The sequence below is a fragment of the Pristiophorus japonicus genome, chromosome 1, assembly GCF_044704955.1.
Source record: "Pristiophorus japonicus isolate sPriJap1 chromosome 1, sPriJap1.hap1, whole genome shotgun sequence".
In the NCBI taxonomy this organism is placed as follows: domain Eukaryota; kingdom Metazoa; phylum Chordata; class Chondrichthyes; family Pristiophoridae; genus Pristiophorus; species Pristiophorus japonicus.
This window is the reverse complement of record NC_091977.1, coordinates 226,383,999-226,397,922: the sequence shown is the minus strand read 5'-3', so window position 1 is coordinate 226,397,922 and position 13,924 is coordinate 226,383,999. Positions and strand designations below refer to the sequence as shown.

The following is a 13,924-nucleotide window of genomic DNA, read 5'->3' as shown; positions in this document are numbered from 1 at the left end:
CCATCCCGGGAATCAGTCTGGTGAACCTTCGCTGCACTCCCTCAATAGCAAGAATGTCCTTCCTCAGGTTAGGAGACCAAAACTGTACACAATACTCCAGGTGTGGCCTCACCAAGGCCCTGTACAACTGTAGCAACACCTCCCTGCCCAACTGTAGCAACACCTCCCTGCCCCTGTACTCAAATCCCCTTGCTATGAAGGCCAACATGCCATTTGCTTTCTTAACCGCCTGCTGCACCTGCATGCCAACCTTCAATGACTGATGTACCATGACACCCAGGTCTCTTTGCACCTCCCCTTTTCCTAATCTGTCACCATTCAGATAATAGTCTGTCTCTCTGTTTTTACCACCAAAGTGGATAACCTCACATTTATCCACATTATACTTCATCTGCCATGCATTTGCCCAGTCACCTAACCTATCCAAGTTGCTCTGCAGCCTCACAGCATCCTCCTCGCAGCTCACACTGCCACCCAACTTAGTGTCATCCGCAAATTTGGAGATACTACATTTAATCCCCTCATCTAAATCATTAATGTACAGTGTAAACAGCTGGGGCCCCAGCACAGAACCTTGCGGTACCCCACTAGTCACTGCCTGCCATTCTGAAAAGTACCCATTTACTCCTACTCTTTGCTTCCTGTCTGACAACCAGTTCTCAATCCATGTCAGTACACTACCCCCAATCCCATGTGCTCTAACTTTGCACATCAATCTCTTGTGTGGGACCTTGTCGAACGCCTTCTGAAAGTCCAAATATACCACATCAACTGGTTCTCCCTTATCCACTCTACTGGAAACATCCTCAAAAAATTCCAGAAGATTTGTCAAGCATGATTTCCCTTTCACAAATCCATGCTGACTTGGACCTATCATGTCACCTCTTTCCAAATGCACTGCTATGACATCCTTAATAATTGATTCCATCATTTTACCCACTACCGATGTCAGGCTGACCAGTCTATAATTCCCTGTTTTCTCTCTCCCTCCTTTTTTAAAAAGTGGGGTTACATTGGCTACCCTCCACTCCATAGGAACTGATCCAGAGTCAATGGAATGTTGGAAAATGACTGTCAACGCATCCACTATTTCCAAGGCCACCTCCTTAAGTACTCTGGGATGCAGTCCATCAGGCCCTGGGGATTTATCGGCCTTCAATCCCATCAATTTCCCCAACACAATTTCCCGGCTAATAAGGATTTCCCTCAGTTCCTCCTCCTTACTAGACCCCCCGACCCCTTTTATAACCGGAAGGTTGTTCGTGTCCTCCTTCGTGAATACCGAACCAAAGTACTTGTTCAATTGGTCCGCCATTTCTTTGTTCCCCGTTATGACTTCCCCTGATTCTGACTGCAGGGGACCTACGTTTGTCTTTACTAACCTTTTTCTCTTTACATATCTATAGAAACTTTTGCAATCCGTCTTAATGTTCCCTGCAAGCTTCTTCTCATACTCCATTTTCCCTGCCCTAATCAAACCCTTTGTCCTCCTCTGCTGAGTTCTAAATTTCTCCCAGTCCCCAGGTTCGCTGCTATTTCTGGCCAATTTGTATGCCACTTCCTTGGCTTTAATACTATCCCTGATTTCCCTTGATAGCCACGGTTGAGCCACCTTCCCTTTTTTATTTCTATGCCAGACAGGAATGTACAATTGTTGTAGTTCATCCATGCGGTCTCTAAATGTCTGCCATTGCCCATCCACAGTCAACCCCTTAAGTATCATTCGCCAATCCATCCCAGCCAATTCACGCCTCATACCTTCAAAGTTAGCCTTCTTTAAGTTCTGGACCATGGTCTCTGAATTAACTGTTTCATTCTCCATCCCAATGCAGAATTCCACCATATTATGGTCACTCTTCCCCAAGGGGCCTCGCACAACGAGATTGCTAATTAATCCTCTCTCATTACATAACACCCAGTCTAAGATGGCCTCCCCCCTGGTTGGTTCCTCGACATATTGGTCTAAAAAACCATCCCTTATGCACTCCAGAAAATCCTCCTCCACCGTATTGCTTCCAGTTTGGTTAGCCCAATCTATGTGCATATTAAAGTCACCCATTATAACTGCTGCACCTTTATTGCACGCACCCCTAATTTCCTGTTTGATGCCCTCCCCAACATCACTACTACTGTTTGGAGGTCTGTACACAACTCCCACTAACGTTTTTTGCCCTTTGGTGTTCTGCAGCTCTACCCATATAGATTCCACATCATCCAAGCTAATGTCCTTCCTAACTATTGCCTTAATCTCCTCCTTAACCAGCAATGCTACCCCACCTCCTTTTCCTTTTATTCTATCCTTCCTGAATGTTGAATACCCCTGGATGTTGAGTTCCCAGCCCTGCTCATCCTGGAGCCACGTCTCCGTAATCCCAATCACATCATATTTGTTAACATCTATTTGCACAGTTAATTCATCCACCTTATTGCGGATACTCCTTGCATTAAGACACAAAGCCTTTAGGCTTGTTTTTTTTAACACCCTCTGTCCTTTTAGAATTTTGCTGTACAATGGCCCTTTTTGTTCTTTGCCTTGGGTTTCTCTGCCCTCCACTTTTCCTCATCTCCTTTCTGTCTTTTGTTTTTGCCTCCTTTTTGTTTCCCTCTATCTCCCTGCATTGGTTCCCATCCCCTTGCCATATTAGTTTAACTCCTCCCCAACAGCACTAGCAAACACTCCCCCGAGGACATTGGTTCCGATTCTGCCCAGGTGCAGACCGTCCGGATTGTACTGGTCCCACCTCCCCCAGAACCGGTTCCAATGCCCCAGGAATTTGAATCCCTCCCTGTTGCACCACTGCTCAAGCCATGTATTCATCTGAGCTATCCTGCGATTCCTACTCTGACTAGCACGTGGCACTGGTAGCAATCCCGAGATTACTACTTTTGAGGTCCTACTTGGATTCAAGAACATATGAGCCAGCGACAGGCAATGCTCTGGCTAAGCTGTGTACATGTGTTGCCGTGCAGCCATCTGCAAGCTCCCACGCAGGCCGCTCACCAGCTTTCACACTGTAAACACCACGGAAATTTAAAGGGACTGCGCATTAAAAGAAACAGGCTGCGCAGAGAAATGTGCAGCTCACAGGGAACATTGGACTCGAACTCTCGACCTTCTGACTACGAGGCAAGAGCTATCCACTGAGCCACAGCTGGCATTCAACAGTGCTTTTTATAAGCACACATTGCAAGTTTAATTGATGATGGCACGGAGTTCATGGATTCCACACCAAGTACTCATTACTTAAGCACATCATTGAGCACTGCCCTCTGAGGAAATTCACAGGCAGCGATATCCATGCTGTTACACCGGAAGCTTTGGCCTGGATATCTGACTTAGATATTGATATTTGATTTGTTTTGCTACTACCATACGAAAGGTGATTATTTAAAAGGCAGATTATTCCCACTGATCAACGAAACCTCCATAAGTTTTACTCACTGAAGTAACCCATCTGCGGGACCGCCATCTAAAACATCGGAGATTATAATGGAGGTTTCACCATTCTCGAAGTTGGGGTTATCTCTCCCTCCAGACACTGCTATACCAAACCCCCTCTTTGAGTCCTAAATAATAAGGGAGTGGGGGGGAAAAAAAAAAAGTTAGAATATTTTGCAAAACATTTAACTGTATTTAAAAAAAAAACACACTTATAATTAGTACAAAAACAGCTCCAAAGATAAACCTTTAAAAAATCCGATAAATTCAGGTGCTTTCCCTCCTCGGCAATATAATACGAATCATTCCAGGCCATCATTTCTTTTTTAAAACCTAAAAAGGTAACTGCTGGTATTAGCGAAGGGTTAATCAAATGGGACAACGATGGACTTCTCTTAATATTAATTTAACTGTGTCCAATAATTTTTCAATTGGAACCGATCTCCCCAGCAGTTTTATTGCCCTTTTGATACGGGCAGCTCTTGCAATGGGACATTGGGAATTTATAGGTGCAAGTTGGAGGTGGCAGGAATGCCATCTTGTAGATCATGCAGGGGCCGAACTTGCCCCTTTTTTTTTTAAAAAAACTTTTTTTTTTTTTAAAAAAGAGTTGTGGTGGAAAGGAGATATCGTTCAGTGGCGGAACGCCCGACATTCAGGACATTGTCCCTGTCCCTTTTTGTGGCGGAGAAAGTTACCGCCCGTCGGCCACACGCCGACCACTTACCAACCATGGGCGACCCCTTTTTGCCCCGGGAGGGAAACTTCCCCGCGGGAGCGGAGCGGCAAGTGCCCCCCACAGCTTTCCGGCTCGCGGCTGGACGGCACGTCTGTTCAAAAGGGGAGGGTGCACTGCCGCAGCCGCCATTTTATTTGAATTGTCGCCAACTCTGAAGTCGGCCCGACAGTGGCTGATATGGGTTTGGTCGGGCGCTTGGGTGCCAGACCAATAGACCTGCAGAAACCTTCCGGCACAACATGAGAGAGAGGGGGAGGGAAGGGGGGGTGTGGTGTGGGCGCATCGGCGCCGGCCAGAGAGAGAGAGAGAGAGAGAGAGAGCGAGCGAAAAAGAGAGAAAAAGAGAGAGAGAGAGCGAGCGAAAAAGAGAGAGAGAGAGGGCGCCGGCGAGAGAGAGAGAAAGAGAAAGAGAAAGAGAAAGAGAAAGAGAAAGAGAGAGAGAGAGAGAGAGAGAGAGAGAGAGGGGGGGGGGGGGGGGGGGCGCGCCGGTGAGAGAGCCGGCGCCTAGGCAACATAAGGCATGGATACGAAGAGCTGAGCAATTATAATCAGGGATGCTCAAGAGGGCAGAATTAGAGGAGCGCAGACATCTCGCAGGGGTTGTGGGGCTGGAGGATATTAGAGATCGGGAGGAGCGGGGCCATGGAGGGCTTTGAAAGCAAGATTGAGAATTTTGAAATTGAGGCGTTGCTTGACCGGGAGCCAATGTAGGTCAGCAGGCACAGGGGTGATGGGTGAGCAGGACTTGGTGCGAGTTAGGCAGGCACAGGCAGCTGAGTTTTGGATCACCTCTAGTTTATGTAGGGTAGAAGGCCAGCCAAGAGACCGTTGGAATAGTCAAGTCTAGAGGCAACAGATGACCGGAAGTTCAGGGTCACGCTTACTGACTGAATGGAGGTGGAGTCGTTTTTATTTCCCATGCGTCTTAGGTGGCCGAATAAAAATATAGAATGAACCACTGACACAATAAGCAGTTCTAAAGGCAGTGGAAGAGCATTTATGAAATCACACCCGAGTTTGAATTCCTGTAATCTAAATTTTTTTTTCAAAAGCATGTCCCATAAGAACAGGAGAAGGCCATTCAGCCCCTTGAGCCTGATCCACCATTCAATTAGATCATGGCTCATCGATCAGATCCTGTCCCTGTATATTGAAAGAAAAATGAAACTCTTACTTTTTGTAAAGTCACAGTAAACTGCTCCCATATGACTTCCTCCATGACTGTGGCCTGTGGAAAAACAATGACATTCTTAGAACTAGCATTAGCTATTACAAAGTATTTACAGCACAGAAACAGGCCATTCGACCCAACTGGTCTGTTCTGGTGTTTATGCTCCACACGAGCCCCCTCCCAACCGTCTTCATCTCTTTCCCCCCCGCCCCCCCACCTCCTTCCATCAGCATATTCTTCTATTCCTTTCTCCCTCATGTCCTTGTCCAGCTTCCTCTTAAATGCATCTGTACTATTAGCCTCAACTACCCCCTGTGGTAGGTAGCAAGTTACACATTCTAACAAGTGGAAGTTTCTCCTGAATTCCCTGTTGGATTTATTAGTGACGCTTATATTTATAGCTCCTAGTTTTGGACTCCCCACAAGTGGAAATCTTCTGGGGGTCTTTATGCATGAAACACCAAAAGTTAGTGTGCAGGTACAGCAAGTAATCAGGAAGGCAAATGGAATGTTGGCCTTTATTACAAAGGGGATAGAGTAGACAAGCAGAGAAGTTCTGCTACAACTGTACAGGGTATTGGTGCATACAGTTTTGGTCTCCATATTTAAGGAAGGATACACTTGCATTCGATGCTGTTCAGAAGATTCACCAAGTTGATTCCAGAGATGAGGGGATTGACTTATGAAGATAGGTCGAGTCGATTGGGCCTATACACATTGGAGTTCAGAAGAATGAGGTGATCTATTGAAACATATAAGATGAGGGGGCTCAACAAGGTGGATGCAGAGAGGATATTTCCATTCATAGGGGAAACTAAAACTAGGGGACATAGGGCCCAAATTTGGGCAGTTCAGATTTCTGGTGCACTCACTAGAGGTGGGCCGCTTTTGTAGAACTCCAAGGGTGCCAAAAATCTTCAGTCCGAGTTTGGCCACTTCCCAGCCTCTCCTCGATGGTGGCGCAGCGTGGCAACTGGATTCGGGGACGGAGCCAGGTCCTGGCACTGAAAACAGTGCCGGGACCTCTGCACATGCGCGCTAGAGTGTGCATGCATGCGCGGTAGCTCCTCGCCCCCAGAATCTGAGAGTGTGTTCTGCAGGCTGTGTGGGAGGGACCCGAAGCACGCCGCCCCTATCCCTGGCCGAATGGTCTCTCATCGGCGGCCCGCTACCTTCCTTCACATAAAGGTAGGACTTCTATTTTTTTATTTGTTATTGATTGATTGATTGCTTATTACTTTGGTTTTGGTGCTTTAGGTGCAGGGTTCCTTCTATTTTTTATTTGTTAATTAATTGCTAATTACTTTTTGTGCTTTGTTTAGTGCTTTGCAAGTCTTGGTGCTAGGTGCAAGTCCTCTCAGTTTCGTTGTATTTTTTATTTGTTACTGAGTGCTTATTTTTGTGCTTTGTTTAGTGCTTAGTGCTTTAGAATGTACTTACCTGCACTGATTTCTTAACTCTCTGCAAGGGTTTTCTGTGTGGCCACAAGTGGCAACATACGCTGGCCTAAGTTAGTTTGTAACAACTATTGGTTTTCCAAACCAGCATAAATGGCCAAAACAGGCATAGGTGGCTGGTAACGCCCCTTTTCGAAAAATAACTAAACCAAAAAAAATCCTAACTAACTCACTTACACTGGCGCAAATTAAATGCGCAGAATTGCGATTTTTAAGATACTCCAAAAAAAATCAAGTTGCTCCAAAAAAAAATGGAGCAACTCCTGGCCAAATGTCTCCGAATAAGAGGCCGCCCATTTAAAACTAAGATGAGGAGGAATTTCTTGAGGGTTGTAAATCTATGGAGTTCTCTGCCCTAGAGAGCTGTGGAGGCTGGGTCATTGAATATATTTAAGGCGGAGATAGACAGATTTTTGAGTGATAAGGGAATAAAGGGTTATGGGAAGCAGGCAGGGAAGTGGAGCTGAGTCCATGATCAGATCAGCCATGATCTTATTAAATGGCAGAGATGGCTCAAGGGGCCAAATGGCCTACTCCTGCTCCTATTTCTTATGTTCTCTACGTCTACCCTATCAAATCCTTTCATAAACTTGAAGACCTCAATCAGGTCACCACTCAATCTTCCCTTTTCTATAGAAAAGAGCCCCAGCCTGTTCAATCTTTCCTGATGGGTATAACCTCTCAGTTCTGGTATCATTCTAGTAAATATTTTTTTCACCTTCATATCCTTTTATAATATTGAGACTAGAACGGTGCACAATACTCCAAGTGTGGTCTAACTAAGGCTCGATACAAGTTTAACATAACTTCTTTGCTTTTCAATTCTATCCCTCTAGAACTAAACTCCAGTGCTTCGTTTAAAAAAAAGCCTTATTAACCTACATTGCTATTTTAATGATGTATGTATCTGTACCCGAGATCTTCCTGTTCCTCTACCCCATTTCGACACTTATTTTCCAAGCAGTAGGTGGCCTCCTTATTCTTCCTACAATGCATTCCCTCGCACTTAAAGGCACTCCTTATTCCACAATTGATAAATGCACGGACCAAAAGTTAAAAAAAACTTGGATTTATGGAGCGCCTTTCACGACCACCGGACGTCTCAAAGCGCTTTACAGCCAATGAAGTATTTTTGGAGTGTAGTCACTGTTGTAATGTAGGAAACGCGGCAGCCAATTTGCGCACAAGCAAGCTCCCACATATAGCAATGTGATAATGATCAGATAAGGTTTTTTTTTGTTATGTTGATTGAGGGATAAATATTGGCCAGGACACCAGGGATAACTCCCCTGCTCTTCTTTGAAATATTGCCATGGGATCTTTTACATCCACTTGAGAACACAGACGGGGCCTCGGTTTAAAGTTTCATCCGAAAAGACGGCACCTCCGACAGTGCAACACACTCTCAGTACTGCACTGGAGTGTCAGCCTAGATTTTAGTGCTCAAGTCGCTGGAGGGGGCTAGTTCAGTTACTCCTGCGTGCTTGATTATAGAATGGCACAGACAGAATCCTGAGGGATAAGACCTGCCTGCACCTTTGTGCACAGCGCTGCACAGAAAATCAACCAAGAAACAAAATCAGACATCTATTAGGGGTTTTCCGCCCCCATTAAAAATAACCCTCACAAGGTTCTCACATTAAGGTACAGGTCACAATCAAAGTTCCCTTTAAGCTGCGCAGCGCTCTGAAGGTCCCATGCATTTGAATGGCCAGCTCAGCCTGTTAAAAGGGCCGCGTGGGCAAAAATAAATTAAAGGGAACATTGTGCTGCCATCTCCGAATACTGCCAAGCACAAGCACTGAAAACACCAAGATAATTACTATTCTTGTAAAAAAAATCTGTATGAATCCCACTCCAGAGACTCGAGTTCATAATCCAGGCCGACAATCCCAGGTGCCGCCTTTCGGATGAGCCATTAAACCATGGATGTAAAAAAATCCCACAGTACTATTTCAAAGAAAAGCAGGGGAGTTCTCCCCGGTGTCCTGGTCAATATTTATCTCTCAACCAACATTCTAAATCAGATGATCTGGTCATTTATCATACTGCTGTTTGTGGGAGTTTGCTGTGCGCAATTTAACTGCTGCATTTCCTACATTACAACAGTGACTATGCATCGAAAAGTACTTAGTTGGTTGTAAAGTACTTGGATGTCCAGAGGCCATGAAAGATGCTATACAAATGCAAGTTCTGCCTTTATTTAAAAGGTGTTTTAAATTAAAAAATACTTCGAGATTTGCCTGCTGTGCACCAGTTCTCAGACCAGGCATTCTTGCCTAGACAAATGCCATCTGCCAGGTTGAAACCTACTCTAATATAGCATCATGTTTTCAGAGGGGAAAAAAAAAATCCATGAAGTAAATTGGTTTAGCTGCTGATGAAAGAAAACATTAAAGCTGTGTATGCCAGAAATCTAAAACAAAACCCTAAAATGCTGGATACAGCATCTGTGAAGAGAAAGAGGGTTAACAATTTGGGCAGAGCCCTTCTTCAGAGTTACTGGGCTGGATTTTCTGCTTTAAATGGGTGAAAACGATAGCGATGTGAAAATTACTGTTTTCGCTGCGCTACCGATTTCAGGCCGAACTTTTGACCTTTGGGGTCTGCGCGTAAGGGAGGCGTTCCACAATTATTCGTGGCGCAAAATGTGAGTTTCGCCAACTTTCGTGCGGGGTCGTTTGCGCTGCGAGAGGCGCCTTGGGAAGGGGGAAGAAAATTTTTTTTTTTTTAAAAAAACATTCCAAAAACATTACCAAGACTATCTAGCAAATCACTGCAAAAACAAAAATGCAAAAATAAAAACTTTAACTTAGCTTTTTTGCAGGTTTTCTAACTTACCACTGCTGGCAGGGCTGCACAGACAGGTTTTACCTATTGCTGTTCTGGGCGCAGCACGAGTCGGGAGAGTGCCGAAAGTCCGACGGTAACGCAATCTGCGTCGTTACACGTCCGGCGTAGCTCTCCCCGGCAGTATGTCCCATTACCGCCACAAACAGGTACCCAAGGATCCCACCCAGGCTTTGCAACTGGGCTTTTGCCATGAAGGGTCAAAACGTGATGAAAACACCTCGAAAATCCAGCCATAGAATTTACAGCAAAGAAACAGGTCATTCAGCCCAACTGGTCCATGCCAGTGTTTATGCTCCACACGAGCCTCCTTGCACAATACTTCATCTCAACCTTCTATTCCTTTCTCCCTCTTGTCTTTATCTAGCTTCCCCTTAAATGCATCAATTACTCCTTGTGGTCAAAAATTTCACATTATCAACACTCTCTGGGTAAAGAGGTTTCTCCTGAATTCCCTATTGGATTTATTAGTGACTATCTTATATTGACGGCCCCTAGTTTTGGACATCCCAACAAGTGGAAACCGCTTTCAGATGCTGGCTGACCCAGTGCATATTTTCAGCATTATTTCCCCGCCCCCGCCCCCCTCTTATTTTGACTCAATTTCTAGTTACATTATAACCACTGCGTGCTTTCAAAGCATCTAAGCATTCTACACAAAGCGGCTACATGTAAATGCATCGCAATTCTGACCATCAAATGAATGGGCTCCCTGATGCACGGCTACACTGCAACAAAGCATATTCATAAATACCACTACCCCCCCTTACTGTGTGGAGCTTTGCGTAATGCTGTAGCTCAATAGTACACGATTGGAAAAGAGGCAAGCACAACACGGGTGCCTTCCTTAGAGACGCTTTAAAAATAAATCAAACTTTTAAACTCATCATGTGTCAAATATAAAACTGGTCAAGTCGGTGTAATCTTTATATAAAATTTTATGAAAGCCTTCATTCTTACAACTCTCCACTGGCAAGAGGGACGGCGACCAGAGTACACCGATTTAAGATCACTGGCAAAAGAACCAGAAGGGAGATGGGGAGATTTTTTTTAATGCAGCGAGTTATGATCTGGAATGCACTGCCTGAAAGGATGGTGGAAACAGATTAAATAGTAACATTCTAAAGGGAACTAGATAAATACTTGCAAAGGAAAATCTTACAGGGCTATGGGGAAAGTGCAGGGGGGGGAAATGCGACTAACTGGACTGTTCTTTTCAAAAGCCAGCACAGGCGCAATGGGCCCAATGGCCGCCTGCTGTACTGTCTGATCTGATAATACTGCAATCCATCGGTTATAAATTAGTTTACAATTTGACAGTCATGACATGCACACTGATTTTTTTTTAAAGCTGCATACATATTTTCAGCCATTAAGAATTACTTGACTAACAGTGCTGCATCATGCATATGGCTCCAGTTAGTGTCAATAGAAATTGATTGCCATCACAACAAATAATCTTTTAATTGGGCATCATTGTGCCAGTTTAAACTGCAGCAGAAGACGATAACCAGAAGTTTCAATTAACAGTAGACTTTGGACCATTATTAGGATGGAAAGAAACAAACTACAGACACCAACAAAAAAAGTTTGAGAATGAAAAACAGCAAAAGAGACTCACAAATCCGCTGTGAAGCCTGAACGAGTGCAACATATGGGCCCATTTTCTTTGCAATGCCTGAATGGACTTCATTCTGAGGTGCAGTACTGCACCATAGCAATCACCTACAGCTAGTCAGTCCAGGCACCGGGAATCATCCATTTCCAGAATTCATCAAGCCAGATTATGTAACTTTAATACACCGCTGCCCTACATGTAGCACAAATCCTGCCAGTTACAATTGTACTCCAGTAGCAAAACAGCCCATTCAGAACACAAGTCAGTCACAGAACCTTGGCCACAACACTGAATTTACCGCATTATTACACCATACATACTAAGTAGGGGCTATGCTGTACAATGATGGCAAAAAAATAATGCTAATCACCTCAGATTTTAAAAATGAATAGTAGTTCCATATTCTATTGGTCATCCAACTTAAAATGGAACTTGCCCTTTTTTTAAATCCACTATAATTATATCAAAACAGAGACAATCTCAAGAGTATTACAATGAATGGATTAAGCGAGTGAACTGTAGGAATGAGCCAGGGTTCCAATATTAACTGTTCACTACCCACTTGATTGAATCAGGTACAGAACACCCAGAAATTGCTTCTTTCAGTTCAGAGCTAATTTCCATAAACGTTCTCTTTAAGAAGAACATAATAGGAGCAAGAGTTCTAAGGATAAGGGGTAAGCCATTTAGGACCGAGATGAGGAGAAACTTCTTCACCCAGAGAGTGGTGAATCTGTGGAATTCTCGACCACAGAAAGTAGTTGAGGCCAATTCACTAAATATATTCAAAAGGGAGTTAGATGAAGTCCTTACTACTCGGGGGATCAAGGGGTATGGCGAGAAAGCAGGAAGGGGGTACTGAAGTTTCATGTTCAGCCATGAACTTATTGAATGGCGGTGCAGGCTAGAAGGGCTGAATGGCCTGCTCCTGCACCTATTTTCTATGTTTCTATGTTTCTACCCACTTGATTGAATCAGGTACGGAACACCCAGAAATTGCTTCTTTCAGTTCAGAGCTAATTTCCATAAATGTTTTCTTTAAGAAGAACATAATAGGAGCAAGAGTACGTCATTCAGCCCATTGAGCCTGCACCACCATTCAATGAGGTCATGGCTGATCTTCGTCCTCAACTCTACTTTCCTGCCAAATCCCCATATCCCTCGATTCCGCGAGAGCCCAAAATTCTAGCGATCTCAAGTCTTGAATATCTTCTTCTTGGGTGGTCCCTCATATCTAGGATGACTTACTTCCACACCAAAAAGGGATGAGTTCACAGGTGTTTCAATGAAGGACCTAATATTCCAGGTCCTGAACTACATTTTGAAGTGTGGAAGATGCCTGTCTGTGGATTTTTTGTTAAAAACGTGTAGTGGCCGTTGCACACCAGCCATCACACAGGCTTGACAGAGCTAGGTCTTAGAAACATAGAAAGTAGGTGCAGGAGTAGGCCATCCGGCCCTTCGAGCCTGCATCACCATTCAATAAGATCATGGCTGATCATTCCCTCAGTACCCCTTGCCTGCTTTCTCCCCATACCTCTTGATCCCCTTAGCCGTAAGGGCCATATCTAACTCCCTCTTGAATATATCCAATGAACTGGCATCAACAACTCTCTGCGGCAGGGAATTCCACAGCTTAACAACTCAGTGAAGAACTTTCTCTTCATCTCAGTCCTAAATGGCCTACCCCTTCTCCTAAGACTATTGGACTTCCAACAATCGGGAACAATCTACCCGCATCTAACCTGTCCCATCCCATCAGAATCTTGTATGTTTCTATGAGATCCCCTCTCATCCTTCTAAACTCCAATGTATAAAGGCCCAGTCGATCCAGTCTCTCCTCATATGTCAGTCCAGACATCCCGGGAATCAGTCTGGTGCACTCCTTCAATAGCAAGAACATCCTTCCTCAGATTAGGAGACCAAAACTGAACACAATATTCCAGGTGAGGCCTCACTAAGGCCCTGTACAACTGCAGTAAGACCTCCCTGCTCCTATACTCAAATCCCCTAGCTATGAAGGCCAACATGCCATTTGCCTTCTTCACCGCCTGCTGTACCTGTATGCCAAATTTCAATGACTGATGAACCATGACACCCAGTTCTCGTTGCACCTCCCGTTTTCCTAATCTGCCACCATTCAGATAATATTCTGTCTTCGCGTTTTTGCCCCCAAAGTGGATAACCTCACATTTATCCACATTATACTGCATCTGCCATGCGTTTGCCCACTCACTAATCTGTCTAAGTCACCCTGCAGCCTCTTAGCGTCCCCCTCACAGCTCACACCGCCAACCAGTTTAATGTCATCTGCAAACTTGGAGATATTACACTCAATTCCTTCATCCAAATCATTGATGTATATTGTAAGGAGCTGTGGTCCCAACACTGAGCCCTGCGGCACTCCACTAGTCATTGCCTACCATTCTGAAAAGGACCCGTTTATCCCGACTCTCTGTTTCCTGTCTGCCAACCAGTTCTCTATCCATGTCAGTATATTACCCCCAATACCATGTGCTTTAATTTTGCACACCAATCTCTTGTGTGGGACCTTGTCAAAAGCCTTTTGAAAGTCCAAATATACCACATCCACTGGTTCTCCCTTGTCCACGCCAGTAGTTACATCCTCAAAAAATTCTCGAAGATTTCTC

General features: G+C 44.6%; 1 protein-coding gene across 4 annotated transcripts in view; it reads right to left on the bottom strand.

Annotated features, from left to right (window-relative positions):
• The window catches only part of tjp2a (tight junction protein 2a (zona occludens 2)), a 196,335-nt gene that overhangs the window by 87,372 nt on the left and 95,039 nt on the right, over positions 1 to 13,924 (bottom strand). For all 4 annotated transcript variants that reach the window (XM_070887244.1, XM_070887235.1, XM_070887263.1 and 1 more), the window contains exons 2-3: positions 5,352 to 5,405; positions 3,443 to 3,567 (exon numbers count right to left, since the gene is read on the bottom strand). In XM_070887244.1, coding sequence (XP_070743345.1) covers positions 3,443 to 3,567; positions 5,352 to 5,396 — 170 coding nt within the window. In that variant the 5' untranslated portion in view covers positions 5,397 to 5,405. The remainder of the gene's footprint in view (positions 1 to 3,442; positions 3,568 to 5,351; positions 5,406 to 13,924) is intronic.